Source organism: Temnothorax nylanderi, unplaced genomic scaffold (genome assembly GCF_030848795.1).
Source record: "Temnothorax nylanderi isolate EJ_2023f unplaced genomic scaffold, tnyl_v1.0 TNYL_tig1327_pilon, whole genome shotgun sequence".
NCBI classification, from domain to species: Eukaryota; Metazoa; Arthropoda; class Insecta; order Hymenoptera; family Formicidae; genus Temnothorax; species Temnothorax nylanderi.
The window spans coordinates 1-20,500 of record NW_027250389.1 but is presented as its reverse complement, the minus strand read 5'-3'; the positions used below and the strand labels follow the sequence as shown (position 1 = coordinate 20,500).

The window sequence follows — 20,500 nt, the reverse complement described above, 5'->3', positions numbered from 1 at the left end:
AAATAAAAATGCAAAAAAAGTTAGAAAAAAACCAGGACTCGAACTTGAGACCTTCAGCATTCTAGCCGATCGTCTTACTCGCTCGTCCACGTTTACTATTAGAAAATTGCTTCTACCGGCTTGATAGATTACGCACATGGAAACTTTAAGCAATTTTATTTCATTAATTATTTGACATTGGCACAAGTTACTATGTCTTGTAAAATACATATAGTAAAATTAAAGGACAAATTTTTGCAATAACAGTTCTGTGTATTTCACTTTTACGAATAGATTACGTACATCCTTTCCGCACCACCTTTCAGGTACAAGGCGCGTTCCGTAACGCCCATATGCCCGCATTTTCTAAACGTGACGTATGCTATAGAAAAAAGGTGAAAGTGGCAGCTGGCTCGCATTCTATTGATTTTTTGGGGCGGGGCGGGGGAAGGGGTACCGTTATTTTATACCTGCGAGGGTCAGTAGGGCTGCGTTCGGAAATGCTACCCTGAAGGAAGACTTGGGTGAATAGTGGTGGGGGCAGGGTGCACCCCGGGTGTAAGTAGTTTCCGAACGGTAAATAAGTAATAAGACATGGCGGATGAAAGGCAATCCCGAGAAAATATTATTGTATCCTGCGCCATGACTACTGGACAAGAATCGATAAGTCCCGGTCTACAATACCCTAAGAGCACAGTTGACGGAAATTCGACGGCAAGTCGACTTTTATAAGTCGACTTCCAGTCGACTTCTAAAAATGGCGGAAAGTCGACTAAAAGTCGACTTCTAAATAGTCGACTTATAAAAAGACGGAAAACAGTCAAGCGGCGCGTCATGCATCATCAATATGGCGGCGAATCTCGAGGAGGCTGGAGGACCAGAGTGGACTAGAGTTTACGCGAGTGCGAGGAATACGTGCCGCGAGACAGGACACGATAAGACGCCAGATAGTTCTTGCAGGTATGGCGGATCAAGTCGCGAGAAAGGTTTTTCCCGACGAGGTAAAAGAGGATTAGGATAAGGCCAAGTGGAAACATGCTTACAGGTTAGGTATGGTGTGTTATTAATTATCATCGATAATTAAGACCTATTGAATGCGACCTCTCCATTCTGTATCATCTTTCAAAACACCAGAAATGAAGGAACCTGTGTTCATGCATTCTTCGTGCGTTCTACGGAAAATCAGTCCGGAATAGGTGGTTTATAAAGAGGTGTACGAAACGAATAAGATGTACATGCGAGGTGTCACGGTGATAGAACCCGAATGATTGCCGAAATTCGCCCATGCTATGCCATCTTAGTGAACCATTGGTTGATCCACCGCCAAGGTATTTTTATCACAATTGTTGCTTTATAATGTTTTTCCTACTTATTTATAAAGATATTTATAGATATAATCAATGAACCGGGAAGATCATTTGCCGCGTGTCTGGTACATTCGGAAAGGCCGAATGGGCACTACCATCGATGGATATAGAGCATCCGTGGACGGTGTCAAGTGGTTAGCGTATTTCTTCTTGGAGGGTCAAGTGTGCCCTAAGCTGAAACGATTTGTCCCGTCGCTGCTGACGACACCTGGGAGCATCACCAAGTCATGGGCCAGGTAAATCGTTATTCTATCTCCTTTTGATTTCACGTTGATTCATCGAATAGATTACATCAATTCAATACGATTTTTTCAGGTTGATACCACGCACTCAAGCAATAGTACAAACGCTGCAGTCGCAGGGAGTCGTGTCCAAACACAAACTGCTAGAAATCTGGGGTTCGGATAAAAAATGTGAGATTTTAATTTATAAAATAATATTTAGATATTATCATAGACTTCTATACAATACTAGACCGCTGACAGACATCTCGGCCGTGATGCTTGCCGCCATGTTGATTTTAGTCAAGATATGCTATACTACTATTCTATACAAGTGGTTTTATACAAGATTTCTATACAATAGTCTGGCACATACAGAATGTCCAAAAGAAAGGGTTTAATACTACAGGAGTAGTGGTTCGATTTCGGCATCTAAGTACGCTACACGTCGAAGGCATGACTTACAAACTTATTGATAACATGTACCAATATTTAACACAAAAACATTCGCCTGCTTCGTTATGTACTGTAATAACGAATGCAGATAAACGCACATCATGAGCAACTGAACACCCGATAGTGACTTATTGTTAATTCAATATGGCCGCACCCTTCACTAACACTTTGCACCTTGCACTCGCATCAGCTTTTCGGCAGTGCGTCCATAGATGTTAGTGGTCTAGTATAAAAGTCTGTGGATATTATATATTTATAATAATATATATATATATATATATATATATATATATATATAAAATATTATTATATATTTACAACATTATGATAATAATATGATATATATTTATATAGCTAATTTTGCATATTGTTTCGCGATTAACGCTGGAATGTTTTAATTTTAGTTCTGTTATTGTCAGCTTACCAGAAGTGGCTGCCGGAATCCGCGCACGCAGAAGTGGCACAGATATGGCCGCCTTTGTAATTAAGAATAAAACATTAGGATTGTAATTATACAGTTTTTTAGATAATTAAATTATTTTATATATGAAAAAAAATCGAAATGCATCAGTTTTAGCCCTCCAGCAAGGGGTCGATTGTGTATCTTGAAATAATGAGGTAAAAATTACAAAAGTGAGAAAATTCATTAGCGTATCTACGATTTTATTTATCAAAATCTAATAAAATCTGTTAACTTTTGTTATTTTTACCTCGTTTCAAGATACACAATCGACCCTCCAGACGTACGCGGCGGTTTATTTTATCGACTTTAAAAGTTGGCGGGAAGTCGACTTTTCGTCATGAAGGGAAGTCGACTTTTCATCATGACGGGAAGTCGACTTTAAGTCGGTGGTTTTTTGCGACATTCGCCGACTTCAAGTCGACTTCAAGTCGACTTTCGTCCTTAAAAATGTCGACTTTTCTGCCAAGTCAGTTTCGGTAGAAGTCGACTACAAGTCGACTTAAAGTCGACTTTTTGCTCTTAGGGTAGGTGTTTTAAGCCCTAAGCCTTAAGAAATTGTTCAATCACAGTTGAATTTGAGGAGAATAATTGACTGTGATTGGTCAATTTCTTAGGGCTTAGGGTTTAAAACACCTATTGTAGACTGGGACTAATCAGGATATCTTTAGATAGTTTATATCCAGATAGTAATGACACAGTATAATATCTACTTATGCTGTGGTAATGATGAGCCGTTGAGTGTTTCTACAGCTTCTACTTCCTTTTAGTAAAATTAGTGGCGCAATTACCAAATATAACGATGAAATAATATATTTTTTTATTTAAAATTATCAGTTATTACTTTACAAAAGGAGTGTAAAATTTATCTATCGCTTAAGCAACTGTTAAAATATACCTACATAAGATGAATTATTAATTAATATGAATAATAGAAAAACATAATCGTAATAGCGTCAAGATATTATTAAACGTAGATAAAATCTGATAATAAATTAGCGGTAGGTAATAGAATATAATTAACCTTACTTAAATCCAACTAATCAGAGTTATTATAGGTTAACAGTTCGATCAATTTAGCAAATTGCAACGCAAACCCGGCAAAACATTTTTTATATAAAATATATTTAAATATATATAATCATATAATATTATATAAAATATTATATAAAATATGTCCATATATGTCCATACTATGGTTTTTCTCTTGTATAATCTCTGTTCGTATGTACAAGAAAAATAATAAGAAAAAGAATTAGAAAATAATTAAAAGAATAATTTTTGCATTGTTTTTTTATAACAAAAAATAAAGTCTGAGAAATTATGAAAATTTGCTCATATAATCATATATAATCATATTTTATATACAATTATTACATCTATGTATGATTATATATAGGCAAATAAATAAACAATGCAAAAACAAAAAAAATAATGCAAAAATTATCTTTTTAATTCTTTTCTAATTCTCTTTCTTTTTATTTTTCTTGTACATATGAACAGAGATTATACATAAAAAAACATACATGGACATATATCCACATATTTTATATAATATTTTACATAATATCATATAATTATACATATTTAAATGTTTTGATATAAAAAATTTTTTACCGAGAATAGATAATGGAGCTACGAATTCAAGTATTTAACGCACAATACGCGATATTCGCCAGCCTCGCTTCGAAGAGAAAAGATACGTAATACTTGGTGTATTGTATACGAAGTACTGGACACAGAGGAGAGATATACTAGAACCGACTGGAAATGTTTGGAATGGATTCCGATCGAAATTCAATTATTCCTTAGATTTCTATTGTTTTTTAGGGAAAACGGAATAATTTCAATTGGAATCCATTCGAAACAGTTCCATAGAAGAAGAAACTCCATTGCTACAGTTTGAAAAATGCCGCCAAATGTAATAAGTACCCGCATTCACCCTGAAATTTCAGGGTGGAAAATTTTCCTCCTGAGGTGCACCCGGGTAAAGTTTCCGAACGACTTCATCTCTGTCACACTGGTACAACCCGAACGTTTCCGAACAGCGTGAGCCTCGGCGGGTGCACCCGGGTGAAGTTTCCGAACGCAGCCTATCGGGTCTTTTAGACGTCATACTGACCGTCAGTTTGACGTACGTGCTGACGAATACGTACGTAAAAAAGACGTCTAACTGACGACGTTGTGCTACCTGGGATTGTCCAAATAGTAATAGAAGATGTAAAGGAATTATTTAATTCTCTAATTGCCTGTATAGACCCTATATTAAACAAAGAAAGTGTGAATGAATATAACAAAGTTTGTACTCTTTTAAGGAAATTGATAATACATTTGAAATGTTGGGAACCGAACATAAAAGATTAAAATTTCTGGAAGACAATAGATGTTATATTAAACCAAATGCTTTTTTTATAGGATAAAGATCAAAAGTCTTGGCAAAATAAATAAATCTTCTGAAGCAAATATGGTTATTCAAAAATCTGAAGGACAAATAATAGAATTGCATAAATCTTAAAAGAATTTCTAGAATTACCAAACGTATTTAATGAAATTGTTTCCTATATGCAAAACGAAGAATCTGTATGTGATGAGAATGTGCGTACTTCTATTTTCCAAGGAAACTTATGGAAAGAAGTAAAACTTAAATTTCCAAATAAAATAATAATTCCTTTATATCTTTTTTGTGATGATTTTGAACCTAACAATCCTTTAGGTTCAAAATCTGGTATATATAAAGTAAATGCAGTTTATGTTTCCATTGCTTCTGTACCTATTCAATATGCTTCTCTCTCTTTATTGGAAAATATCTTTTTAACTCAGCTTTGTTTTACGGGCGATCGAGAGCAGTATGGTAATAAGAATATATTTTATAAATCATTCAACAATTGAAATATTTAGAAACTGAAGGTATCAGAATACAAATATCTTCCACAAAAGTGTTCAAGTATATTTTACGTTGCTATTAATTTTGGGAGATAATTTAGGTTTAAATTCTATTTTAGGTTTCAATGAAAGTTTCCAATCAAATTGTTTCTGTCGTTTTTATAAGACTCATAAAGACGAAACAAAACATCAATTAAAAGAAAATGAAGAAAATTTACGTAACATTACAAATTACAATAACGATTGCTTATCTTTTTCTTTTGGTATTAAAGAAGTATGTATTTGGCATGAATTGCCAAATTTTCATGTTACAAAAAACTTATCTTGTGATTTAATGCATGATGTTCTGGAGGGAGTTCTAAGATATGATATGGCTCAAATAATTTTTTGTCTTATTACAAAAAAGTACTTTTCTCTTGAACAATTAAATGGAAGAATAAAATATTTTAAATTTACTGACTCAGATATAGGTAACCCAATCCCTTTCATTATTTCTGAACATTTGAAAAAAAATATATAATAATGAGTGCATCTGAAATGTTAACATTGACTACTTATTTTTGTATCCTAGTTGGTGATCTAGTTCCATCACATGAGCCCGTGTGGGATTTTTACATACTTTTATATAAGATGTTAGATATACTTTTATCGAGAACAATTTCTAATTCTTCAATATCCTATTTGAAAACTTTAATTGAGGAACATCACCAAATGTACTGTAATTTATTTAAAGAAACGTTAAAACCGAAATTTCATTTACTTCTTCATTATCCTCGAATTATGACAATAATAGGTCCTGTTCGACATATTTGGGTTATGAGATATGAAGCATTCCATAAACAACTGAAAAGTACTTCTAAAATTGTAACTTCTCGTGTTAATTTACTTCGAACATTATGTATTAAACAACAACTTTCTTTTTCTTATAGAATTTTAAGTAGAAAGGGTTTTTCTAATATCATAGTAACTAGACAATTTCTTGGTAATTTGCACAATGTAAAAGAAATGAAATTAATTTCTCTAATAAAGACATGTATGGATACTTTCTCTGAAAATGCAAGTGTTTTCGCCTCGATCAAATTTAATAATATTAAATATAATGTAGGAAGCGTTTTACAGATTAATGATACTGAATTTAATTGCTTTTTGATTTTTGGTGTTGTTCAATATATTATTTTAGACGACAAATCTCTTACTTTTATTTTGTCACTAGTTACAACTGTTTCATTTCAAAATCATTTGCAGGCTTATGAAATTATAATAAATCAAGATGCTCAGTGGTTTTTACAAAAATGGGAACACTTACCAAATAAATTCCCTTATAATATTCATGTGATAGGTAATGGAAATAATTATATTGTTCCTTTACAGTAAATTGTAATAGAATAGATATTTGTTTTTTGTTACATTGTAAGATAGTTACCGTTCGAATAATATATTTTATATTGTATTTCAATCTAAATTCCAGCAAACATAAAATATACGTCAGTAGATGCTGGGACTATTTTTCTCTGGAAATAGAGTCCGTACTGGCAAATTGTTTTTTAGCAATGTTTTCTGAGATCTCACACTCCGAAAATAAACCTGGATACTGTATTTTCTGTTTTTAATTTACCATATAATCTCGTTCATTTATTTGTAAGTTGAGATCTCAGAAAATATTACCAAAAGACAATTTACAAATGTTTAAAGTATATACATTTTTAGTTTATCGTATATTTTTGTTCATTTGCTTGTAAGTTCTGAGATCTCAGAAAACATTGCCAAAGACAATTTGCAAAATGCTTAAAGTATATGTATTTAGTTTACCATATGTTCTCATTTATTAATTTGTAAGTTGGAAGATCTTAGGAAACATTGGCGACTAACATTTTGCAAAATGTTTAAAGTATGTTTTTGATTTACCATATATTCTCGTTCATTTATTTGTCAGTTGTGAGATCTCTAAAAACATTGTCCAATGCCATTTATTTATGTTATAATGTGTAAAAGTCTAAAAATTACCATTTATTGTAATTATGTTGAAATAACAAAAATGGCCACAGTTACTTTTATATCAACCATCCATTTTAAATTTTTGAGGGTCTACTACTAATTGATTTTATTTACGCTGGCTGCAAGTTAATGCGTCGACATATGGGTTTTTTCAATTTTATCTCCGCGACCTTCGGAGCGCACATTGTCATACTCATGAAGCAATGGATTAAGGTGAGGAGGACTCATGTCAGAGGCAGAATCCGGATAAGATATTTAAAATATTGTTTACATAATGATATTGTTCCAAAACATCTTCAACATTTTTGTAATTTCACTCCGGTTTTCTCACACTATTACGCTAAAAAGAGATTTAATGCTCTGACTTCTAATTTCATTACCCGTTTGATCAAAATTGAACTTAATGATGCTTATAGATCGGTTAACCAATCGCGGGGACAGATTTCCATCTCGCGAGGCTCATTTCTCAGAATATACCTTTAAATATATGCAATAAGTTTTTTAGATTGCAGGATATTGGATTAAACTTTTTCACTTTGTAGTTTAAACACTGATTCGGTTGGACTATTCCAATGCATAAATTTCTTTAGATTTAAGAAAGTTTATTAAATCTAAAGAAACATTTCTCTCTGTGGCACACCGAGTAATTACCGAGTAGTATAAAATATTATGTTACTCACCTCGAAACTACCAGCAACGAGCAAGCAGAGAAGCTTCCAGAGCGCACTTCAATGACATGTGATTCCCACCAAAATTTGCGTCAGTTTTTATAGGATAACAAGCATTATTCTATCTTTATCGCTCATACGGTATAAAACAAGGATAGAAGATAGAATAAGCAAATAGCGCTAATAGCGCGCTCCCCGAATCCAGTCTTTGTCCTTGACATCCTTGTTTTTATCGCACTTTTTAATTCCACTCCGCTGAAGACAAGCGAAATAAAAATTACATAAACCTCTCTTGCTGAATTCGTCTTCCTAATCGAATACCTCGTGGTCTCCGTTCTGTAATAGAAAGTAAAGTATTATTTAAACTATTTATTATATAACACGGCTGAGGGATTGTTTGAGAACTATTTGTCTCAAAAAGAGACCTGTTTTTTAAAGAGAATAAGAACAGGAGGAAGAGGTAGAGAGGAAGAAAAAGAGCGAAAAAGCAAGAGAGCTAGAGAGAGCGAGAAGAGCGAGAGAACGATAGAGCGAGAGAGCGAGAGAGAGCGAGAGAGAGATATAAATTAGCTAAAGAATTACCTGGAAAATTTTGATGCTCGGGTGCTTTGGCATTGATGGCAGGCGACGCAATGGCAGCAGCAGGAGATATGACAATTACTGTAGCAGATGATGTAATAGCAGCAGGGAAAGCAGCAGCAGCGGCTCTAGAAATGTTATTGTGCCTTTTCCTGGAAGCGGGCAATATTTATGTTATTATTACAATACAATAATTGTGGGTTGATTGCAAACGGTTGTAATGCTTTTATTTGCATGAATGGTATATATGGTGATACCATTCTTTCTTCAACCGCTGTCAAATCTGTTACGACTTTTGGCACATTATTGAACCTTAAATCTTCGTTTGCTGTTGTTTTTGGAAGCTGTGTCCTAGTGTGATATATCTTTTACAAGTCTTACACATATATTCCGATGAGTTATTGATAATTTTATTAATAAATTCATCAATATCCATTCTTGTGCCAATCAACTTATTTCGTATTTTGGTAATACTAAAATGCTCTACAGATTAAAAAAAAACAAATTTTCACAACGGACGCAAACTATATCAGGTCCAATTTTTCTGTTTTTAAAAAACTTTATTAACAAAGAATAATAATAGTATTCATTTTCTGTAATTTCATTTTTTATCTTCATCTGAACATAATTTTCGTAGTTTTCTCTATGTTTGAAAAAATCATCTAATCTTAACAATCTTTTACGTTCAATATCTTGTCTTCGTTGTTTTTGGACGAACTTTGAATCTTCTAAAAACTTTCTTTTTTTAATAATATTATTTAATTCATTATTCATTAATCTGTATTCAGAATCAATACGCAAAAATTTAATTCTTTCTTTGTTTTGGATTTGCTCATTTATATGGTAAATTTCAACTTTTCGTTTCAATTTTATTCGTTTTCTATTTTTTTCTTTCTCTAGTTCTCTGTATAATTGTTCTTTTCTCACAGATCTTATTCTTTTAATATTCATATCTCTTTCCTTCTCTTTGTACGACGGATCTTGTCGTGTTTGCTTCATCCTTTGTATATTGCTATCTCTTTCATTTTTTTGGTACGACGAATCTTGTCGTGTTTGCCTCATCCTTTTTATATTGCTCTCTCTTTCATTTTCTTTGTACGATGGATCTTGTCGTATTCTCCTAATCCTTTGAACTTCTTTCTTTTTTTTCTCTTCCTCTGTATTAGCTGTATTTTCTTTTATTTTTCTTTCAATTTGTTTTTCACATTCATCTATTTTAATATTTAAATCATCACATTTTTTTTCTTTATATATTTTTACATGCCGTAATTCACGTATTCTTTGTCTATTAAAATATTTATTTTGTTTCTCATTTCTTTTTTTAATTTTTTTAGGCATTTCTTTAACCTTTTATAAAAATTCTTATATATAAACAAATCTCTTCTTATTTCGTTGTAATTATAATCTATTATGTACCTGATGTACTTAAATTAAAAATAAGACTAATTAACGTTTTAATAATTTAATATGACTAAAATAGGTCGAAAATTAATTTGAAAATCAAATCTGTCAAAATCTGTCAAAAATAGATTTTTAAAATGTCTTCTTTATAGTATATCTTTACAGCAGACAATTCTTTTCCTTGCAATTTGTCTTTGATCGATTGCATAAAAAACTGTATTTTTTCTGTATGCTAACTCTTGACACACAAAATATAATTCCAAATATAACTAGATATGAACAATAGATCATATGCACTCATGTATAGATACATCAGTACAAAATTACCTTTTTCAAAAAAGGTAAAAAAAGGGCGCCAAGTACACGCGTGGTTGTTACCTCGGAAAAAAACCAAATGGTAGTATCATTAATTTTATCTCACAAAATTGTCTCACAAAAATTGTCTCACAAAATTGTCTGACAAAAATTGTCACACAAAATTGTCTCACAAAAATTGTCTCACAAAAATTGTCTCACAGAATTGTCTCACAAAAATTGTCTCACAAAATTATTAAATTACAAAATTGTTACTTTATTCAATCCAAGTGATATCTATCTTAACAAAATTATTAAAAACAGAAGTCGTTTTTGTTCGACCCAACTGGCCTAATAATTAATATATTTAAACTCACAACGTTTCGAAAAATTATCTCACAAAATTGTCTCACAAAAATTGTCTCACAAAATTGTCTCACAAAAATTGTCTCACAAAATTATTAAAATACAAAATTGTTACTTTATTCAATCCAAGTGATATCTATCTCGAAAAAACCTAAATAACAAGTGGTATCTATTTAAAAAAAAAATATGTGAAATTTTTTAATACTGCGCCAATTACAAAGAGAGAATATATATATATATATATATATACCTTAACAAAATTATTATTATATCACGAAATTGCGTTACCAAACTCAATCCAAGTGATATATATATTTCAAAAAATATATGAAATCTTTAAATTACGCCAACTACAAAGAGAATATTATATTGCTTTGAAAAATAATTGTAGTGCAACTACTCTTAAAAAATAAAACAAAATTGTGTTACCTAACTCAACCCAAGTGGTATGTATCTTTGTATTCCTAAGGATCTTTCTATCAACCCAAGTGGTAGTAGTTTTAATTCTCCTTGATAAAATTATAATATTACAAAGAATCGTTTAATCATTTAATCACAAAGAATTAAAGAGGTAACATTATAAAATAAAAATATTTAATTAAAATAAAATAAATAAATTTTTCTTGTAAAAAACTTGGCGCTGCTTTTTTAAGGTTAATCCAGACAAACTTGCATAGGTGCATAAGCATATGCATAAAGAGATGGATTGGTCTATTTCCTTTTGCACATATATCTGAACCAATCAATTTCTTACGCTTATGTTTATGCGCGATGCAAATTTGTCTGGATAGACTTTAAAAAAGCAGCGCCAAGTTTTTTACAAGAAAAATTTATTTATTTTATTTTAATTAAATATTTTTATTTTATAATGTTACCTCTTTAATTCTTTGTGATTAAAATGATTAAACGATTCTTTGTAATATTATAATTTTATCAAGGAGAATTAAAACTACTACCACTTGGGTTGATAGAAAGATCCTTAGGAATACAAAGATACATACCACTTGGGTTGAGTTAGGTAACACAATTTTGTTTTATTTTTTAAGAGTAGTTGCACTACAATTATTTTTCAAAGCAATATAATATTCTCTTTGTAGTTGGCGTAATTTAAAGATTTCATATATTTTTTTGAAATATATATATCACTTGGATTGAGTTTGGTAACGCAATTTCGTGATATAATAATAATTTTGTTAAGGTATATATATATATATATATATATATTCTCTCTTTGTAATTGGCGCAGTATTAAAAAATTTCACATATTTTTTTTTTAAATAGATACCACTTGTTATTTAGGTTTTTTCGAGATAGATATCACTTGGATTGAATAAAGTAACAATTTTGTATTTTAATAATTTTGTGAGACAATTTTTGTGAGACAATTTTGTGAGACAATTTTTGTGAGACAATTTTGTGAGATAATTTTTCGAAACGTTGTGAGTTTAAATATATTAATTATTAGGCCAGTTGGGTCGAACAAAAACGACTTCTGTTTTTAATAATTTTGTTAAGATAGATATCACTTGGATTGAATAAAGTAACAATTTTGTAATTTAATAATTTTGTGAGACAATTTTTGTGAGACAATTCTGTGAGACAATTTTGTGAGACAATTTTTGTGAGACAATTTTGTGTGACAATTTTTGTCAGACAATTTTGTGAGACAATTTTTGTGAGACAATTTTGTGAGATAAAATTAATGATACTACATTTGGTTTTTTTTCCGAGGTAACAACCACGCGTGTACTTGGCGCCCTTTTTTTACCTTTTTTGAAAAAGGTAATTTTGTACTGATATCATGCATTTTGTAGTGTTACGCATCCTCTTCTAAAAAGGGCATGTCATCCATACTCGAATCTATCGAAATATTATTGTCGCTTTTCCGCAATGCGGATTAGTTCTCTTGTGCTTACTTCAGGACCGGCTGTCATGGCATATTTTGACAGTTGTGTGGTTAATAGTGTAATAGTAACAGTGAAATATTAAAGTTAAATAGCGCGCGCGTCTATATAATATCTAGTCTTATAAAGAGTATATCTTACAAACAGTATGTACAGATTGTAAAGCTAAAGGTGTTACAGGCTATTATTTCTAAGGAAACAAAAATTTCATAATTTGCTTAGTTTTAGAAATAATAGTTTGTAACACCTTTAGTTTTATACCCTGTATATATTTTGCGATATAAGACAATCGCATTCTAACGTGATTAATGCTAATAAAGTGAAAAAATTTCACTACCACTCTCATCGTCTTTTATAATTAAAATATAATCATTGATATGTAAATTAATAAATGAGAGACATGTTGATGCCACATAAAAAATATGTAATAAAATACAATTGAATTTGGTTTAGAATATCACTGCTAATCATGAAATACATTGCTGGACATTGTTTTTATGTAAAATGTGTATCTATATTTGATAATAGTTGCTTAATTTTTATTATCAACTTTTTGTAAAAATAATATATAAATATTTCTAGCACCTGTAGGCCATCGTTCTTCTTTCGTAATCATTTTTTGTTTCTCATCAATTTTAGTCCAAGATGTCCCTTCTCTACACATACTTGTATAATCGCCATTCTCAATACATGAACCATCATGAAATATAGCATTCATTACTTTATATTGCTGTTTAGCTATTGATACTTTAGCTGTTGATATGCCATTTAAATTAAATTTCTGTGGTATTTTTATTACTTTATTATCTTGTAATGAAAACAAAATTAAATGAATAATAACCATTTCTTTTGTCAACGTTAATTCATTTTTAAACATTATATCATTTCCTGCACAATGTTCGCATGATTTGTCATGTGATTGACACCAATGTGAAAATGTAGTCTTTAATAAATCATTAAGATCACATTTTTTCTTCAAATTTTTAATAGAAATTGGGACAACTATATTGTTATCAGTAATAATAACTTTTGTATTACCACATGATTTGCACCGACTAGTACAAGTAACTTGATGCTCTACCAGATTTCTTACATAACCATATTTTGTACAAATAGCAGTAAGAATTCGACGGCATCTCGTTTAATCGAAAAGTATTCTTCTAAACTTTTCCGTATTGCATCAGTGTTCAAATTTTCCATATTACTTTCATATCGCTGTGCTAATTTACTTAAATCATCTTGTTTCTTAATATTAAGCAATTTTTTTCTAATAATACTTAAATGCAACAAGCATTGTAATACTGCATTTGCACAGTGCGAATCTTTATCTGTATTTTGAAAAGCACGTATCTCCCAAGCAGTACTTTGTCGAGCTTCTTGATGTGACTCTTGAACGGAAGCAATGCTTTTCGACAATGCCCACGGAACATCTTTTACTTTTCGAAAACGTTGTTTTGAAATAGTAATCATTGTGCTTGTGGTATAAATTGTTGTCTTAGCCGATTATATTCGGTAATAGCTCTATCACTAGCTGTTACAGATAACGGATCAAAATTAATTAAATGCAATCCATCCAGAGATGTTACTCGGGATAACGCAACATATGCTTGACCATGACTAAATACAGAATTACCTATATCTATAACAGCGTTTTGCAAGCTTAATCCTTGGCTTTTATGAATGGTGATGCCATAACTCAAACATAATGGAAATTGTTTTCTAACAACATACGCTTTATCCATATCCATTACTTGAAACTTGACACTTACTCTTTCAATAAAATACTCCAAACCAGACGGTAAAAGAAGTTTTATCTTTTCTACATAATCAGTATCCTGCACAACAGAAATAACTGTAGCAATTGTACCATTACAAGGCCCAAAGTGACATCAATATTGCGTCTTATCATGACTTTAGCTCCAATTTTAATTGTAATTTGTCTCGAAAGTCCAGCTGTTCTAGTATTATCTTCATCATTATCCGTTAATTTTTTTACTACTTTCTTTCGTATATATCTATCACATTCATACGTATCTTCAGCAATTAATAATATTTCTTTTGAATCAATACGACTTAACATTGCAGTGTTAAGAACATCGCACATATGACAAGTAGGCAGTAAACAAACGGTATCAGATGGCAATTATCAATAAAATTACATAATTCGTATAATCTTGTTTCGAAAGACTCGCCATTAAAAGATATTTTTCTTTTTTCGAGAATCTCAAATCAGATTTTGTCAATAAACCAATACGAACTCTCGAGAGTAATTCACGATAAGATTCATCTCCTTGCTGGCGCATATTGATCGTTAATTCGTCATAATTAAAATGTGTCCACAAATTTGTAGACGCTATAGAGCCAATATATTTATCAATTTCTTTCTTTGATAATCGAACAAAAACAAAATTTTCACGTACAGGAGGTAATTGAAGCAGATCTCCAAATAAAAGAATATGCTTTTGACCAAACCAACCATCTGCAGTGGTATTGAATATTCAGATAGTCGTAAATGTATATACGCTAAATTTAAATTAGATATCATTGACACTTCATCAATTATAATAAGAATAACATCTTTCAGATCTGCCCGTAAAACTTTCAAAACGTGATCAGATAATTGTGTATACTTGGGAGTATCACCATGTGCAACGGGTAACTGCCACACTCTGTAAGTGGTCAAACCATCGATATTGAACGCTGCTATACCAGTAGGTGCTGCTACAACGGTATCCTTGTTGAGATTTTGTTTTATCCAGCATTTAATTGTTTTAATTAAGAAACTTTTGCCAGTACCTCCTTCTCCACTGACATATTTTAGTAATTGTTTATTATCCGGCGATGTTACGGTGTTGATCACATCGTCAAATGCTCTTCTTTGATCTGCGTTCAGATTTGAAATCATTTCAGATACATCGATTTCCTGAACTAATTTTTCACCAAGATCCTTAAAATCTTGCATCGCTTCCACCAGCCTCAATATTTTGAACACCTATTGGATTATCAGGATCATCTTGAGACTCGTGCTGTTTTTTCTAAATCATCTAAATGTTGCTGAACCAATTGCTTCGCAGTTTCAAATGCTTTTTGCAATTCCTCTATTTTTTCACGATAATGCAATGCTTTCTCAAGATCCAACTTTCCCTTGTGAAATGATTCTGCATAAGTATCACATCCATTTTTAAGATCATCTAGTTTCCGCCATGGTTTAAACATAAGCAATAATGAAAAGAAATAATTTTCCGGCCGCGTATTGACATCATATTTATAGTGATTAATAATATAGTTACGCTGTCGTCGTTTCACATAATAACCATTATTCATCTTGTAGAATTCAATATTTTTACTTCGTGGTTTGATTTTCGTAATATCATATTGCTGTGCAAATTCATATAAACACAAGGATTCAAGTTCTTCCGGTCTCCGTGGATAATGATCATCTATTATAGATGGACAAAATATTTCTGTGGAATCTCCATCAAGAGCTTCAATTTCCTTACAGGTTTTAACTTTTCTATGTCGTATCATATTAACATCTAACCATCTAATACTCGTATTTCGATCAGTCCCATATAAAGGATTACCTAGCAGTGTATCAGCAGCTTCAAGAGCTCCACATTCTCTATTACTCATGGCTCGAAAAGCAATCTTCCAAAGACGGCTCGCCAATGATTCGTTTTTCTTATTTTTACTATCAAAGATAACATCAGATATTTCACTTTTTCCTGGTTTATTTATATACTTAGTAATATACCAAGTAAGCAGCGATGCTTTTTCACCGATAATTGTATATCCATATTTCCTTCCATGCAGTAAGAATGATAGGATTATAATCATTTATACAGGTTTCAGTATCTGTTCGAGGAAGGTCATAAAGCCTACTTCTATTTTTTAATCGTTTTCTACCTGCTATCGAACTTATGACATCTCTCATAATCAACGTGTCTGTAACGGGACGAGGAAATCCGAAACGACAGACGCGAGTCGTTTTACGTCCTGCTTTTTTAGAACGAAGACAATAATCGTTATGTTTGTGTAGTTGATACATATTGACTCGCCTGTATAACAATGGTGAAATATTTGGATCTGGCATTTTACAACTTATATGTTGCAAAATAAATTTAGAAACCTCTTCAACAGAAGATTTACCGATAATTGGCGCGTCTTTAATCCAAATTAATAAATGAAAATGTTGTATACCTCTACCTTGGTATTCTCGTCGCCAGAAGTAATGCGTTACTTCTCCGATCGGGTGATCTTTGGAACAAATAAAATCAAGCAGCGCTTTGAATTATTATCAAGAAACCTCGACGTCGACACGGGATCTTTAGCAACGAGTACGCTAATGGGCGTCGAATCGTCAGGCCATCCATTTACTTTACGAAGATATGCACCTAAATCTTTCCACATCCATTCACCAGGACTAACTGTAAAGAACCATGTCGCAGGTCCGTATTCTTGCGTCATAGCAATTAAATCACTTCTTGGTCTACGCCAGTATTGTTCCGTATTTTCTTAAAGTGGAAAATATCGAACTCAAGTCAGATTCCATATCACCTTTCTCTGCAATGCTTCTAAATATTCTTTAGCCGTATAACGTTCTCGTGGAATCAGTTGTATACAATTTATGATAAATACCACGACTTAATTGACGAATTTCGCATCATTTAACAAGAAAAATAAGAATTGTAGATTTAATCTAAATTGGTGAATGTTTGGATGTCAAACAACATTTAATAAATTCATGGCTGTGAAGTTTAACCTGTCTAGTTTCGCGTTGTCCATTAACACCAAAAGGAAATAAATCTGGAAAACACATTAGATCTAAAGCTTTCTCACGATTGTCCAAGGGCAAATCTTGAACTTTTAACATTTGATATAAGGCAGTAGCACTTTGACATGATTTTTTTTCATATAAAGGATAAATGTGTATTGCTCGTAATAACTATCTTGACTTTCGTCAAGAATCTGGGTTAACATCGCTTCACGCTGATTGTTTGAAGTAGCGTCTACGTTATTTTTTGTTTCTTCCATTGGAACTTTTAAACTCAATCTTGTTCGTCATTTGATAAAATAGCGTCTACGTTATTTTTGTTTCTTCCATTGGAACTTTTGGACTCAATTCTTGTTCGTTATCCGAAACAGATTCACTATCATTTTCCGTCTCTTGTGCTTCAAATTCATTATTATCCAGTTTCTCTAAACATAATCCATCGTGAGTTTCTGAGAGTGTTATATTATTGTAAAAAGGATTGTTACGTTTGAGCCATGTTAAAGCCTTGTGTACCTTTTTACGATCTACGTATTCCTCCCAAACAATTTTTGATTTTGTCGGAACACCTCTAACACGTACGAAGTACATTTCATGATTTTTATTAATTGGATCGGTATCGGAACATAATTTATTCCATGTCTCTTGTAAAGGTAATGGTAAATGAAACGTTCTACCTTTACTTTTTGTACCATATTTCTATGAGGCAGTTTTTTGTTAATAACAGTTCCCATTTTAACAACAGTTTGAAAAGCTTTAGCTCTTTGTATAAAAATTTTTCAAACGTGTTAAGAGATGATATTTCTTCGGGTGTATCACGTACAAATCGATTATTTAAAACGCAATACGCAGGCATTAATCCTTTACGGAATTTTCCTGCACAATAACGACATATGTATTGTGGGGTAATGTTATGTTTTTTTAAATGCGCCATTAAATCTCTCCAATTGGAATATCTAATTGCGTTTTAAGCTTATTAATTTCAGAGACACTTTTCTTATAACAAAGTCTCTCACATGATGCACAAACATATCGAGGTGTGTCCATGCAGCGTTTGGTAAAAGCCTTAAATGCGTTGCTATAGCGAGAAATGATATCGTCATCACTCAAAATAATACAACTCTGCTGATGTTTGTACATATTTGCTTTTTCTTGTTCCAAAGTTATAATTTCATTTAATGTGTCTAAATCAGCGGAAGTTAAAGCCTTCTGCAGATTTAACATTTTCCGATAGAAACTTGTTATTTGATAAATGAAACGTTTAATATGTCTCACCTTTGGAAATGAGGTGATAATATTTGAACACAAGAAACATCGCTTTGCAAAGTTTCGTATCAATGTAACAAGCATGTGTTGTGACCCTTTTTATTGAATTTTTTATCGTACATGTATGAATCTTTTCTAACAATTGTGGTATTTTGTTTAAAGTACATGTACTTATCGTTTGAAGGAATTTTCATAACGATCGATTAAAACGGATCATCAATTGTACACAAGGTATTACATTCCCATGATTTTTTTTGCTTGTGCCTGCTGCAAAGGTAATACATTCATAGTTGACCTTTTACGTTCATTACCAAAGGTTGTGACGAAGTAATGTTACGATATGTGTCGATAAAATAATTTTCAGACGAAGCTGTATGTCGCGATATGGCCACATAATGCACGTATTTTATCGTCAATTGTAGAGCATTCTTCGCAAGAGTCAAACACGCTTCTGATTTATTTTTAAGGGAAGCTAATATTTTATAGATCTTGCGGACAAAACTGTCTCGAATATGCATACACCAACGTACGATTCTTTCGGCTTCTAATCGTCTTTCAATATGATTTCTAATATCAAGTTTCTTTTCAATATCTTCAATTGCCACAGGGCGAAATTTTATTATATAATTTGTGACCAAAACTTTGCATATTTTCTAGTAATATTTTTACCAATATCGCGATTTTTGTTTGCAAGTACGCATTTAGACTTCTTTCTCTCATAATATCGCTTATTATAAACCATTTACGATCAGAATATTTTCTTTGTCTATCTCGTTCATGCTGAGAATTTATAGAATAACGTATACGCTTTTGTGCGCGTGTTTTACTAAATCCTTTTATATTGACATCGCTTTTTAGCCCGATTATTTTCAAAATTTTGCTTATATCGACGTCTCTTTTAGCACGCTCATCTTCTATATTCTCCTGATATTTATCCTTTTCTTAGCATGATTATTTTTTAAATTCTGCATATAGTCCACTTCTTTTTTTTTACATTGAAATATTACACGTATAGGGCTGCTTCAGCCTCTCTTGCTCTTACTACTGCTAATGGAAGCACTTTCTGGGCATTACTTTGTGAATCTTGAGGAAAATGCTCAATTGTATTTGATTCGAAAATCTTCAACAAATGTGATCGCATTAATCTATAATCATATCTTACTTTGTCAGGTTTAATATTGAATAACAATGAAGTAGCAAAAGCTATAGCAAAAACTCCGCAATCATTACAATTTCGTTGATATTGCACATAAGGAAATTCGACAGGATGTTTCTCAAAGTCGTATGTTGGAAATAATTTCTCAAGAATACCTCATGATGTTCGTGCAATTCTTTTTTATTTTGTGAATCATAGATATATATTTTTTTGTATCGTAATAACTACATACCAATGTCCATTTCTATCTATAAGATTTGGATCTGTACAATTTAATGGAGCTGATCTACTGTGCATATTTGTATATGTTTTCTATCTTGTGGTATAGGTTGAATCATTTCAGGCAATTGTACTCGCCATGTTCCGACAGGTCTATAATCTGAACAACTTTGTACAAATCGATGGAAATGATCCATATGTAGTCTGTCAGCCATTCGCCTGGACAATATTATCTCTCTTCAGGCATCAAGGTTATATGTTTCTTGTATGCACAGACATGTTGCCTGTCAAAAAGTGATTTATTTCCTATAAATTGATTTTTTTATTACGTATATATAATTGGATAATCTTGAAAATTAAATTTACCGTTAATAGCAGCCGATATTTGACAGCGCTATGGCAACCTATATAATGCCAATGAAAGTCAAATACCAAAATTTAGCGCTAATAGCAGCCAACAGCGCTATATAGCCGCCGTTCAGGCGCTAATGAAGCAGCCGATATATCTATATATA

At 31.9% G+C, this 20,500-nt stretch overlaps 1 protein-coding gene across 4 annotated transcripts; it reads left to right on the top strand.

Annotated features, from left to right (window-relative positions):
- The first annotated feature begins 812 nt into the window (after nucleotides 1-812).
- On the top strand, nucleotides 813-2,580 carry LOC139787198 (probable ATP-dependent RNA helicase DHX37). 4 transcript variants are annotated; one of them, XM_071726282.1, is made up of 5 exons: nucleotides 813-1,029; nucleotides 1,114-1,307; nucleotides 1,371-1,582; nucleotides 1,662-1,759; nucleotides 2,428-2,580. In XM_071726282.1, exons 3-5 carry the CDS (start codon nucleotides 1,380-1,382, stop codon nucleotides 2,505-2,507), a joined length of 381 nt encoding a protein of 126 aa, XP_071582383.1. In that variant the 5' UTR covers nucleotides 813-1,029; nucleotides 1,114-1,307; nucleotides 1,371-1,379; the 3' UTR covers nucleotides 2,508-2,580. The 4 variants fall into 4 exon arrangements, 2 of the variants coding, with proteins under 2 accessions (XP_071582383.1, XP_071582384.1); XM_071726283.1 differs by lacking the exon at nucleotides 2,428-2,580 and adding an exon at nucleotides 1,821-2,142 and having other exon boundaries at nucleotides 814-1,029; XR_011722553.1 differs by lacking the exon at nucleotides 2,428-2,580 and having other exon boundaries at nucleotides 819-1,024; nucleotides 1,662-2,142.
- Nucleotides 2,581-20,500: the final 17,920 nt, after the last annotated feature.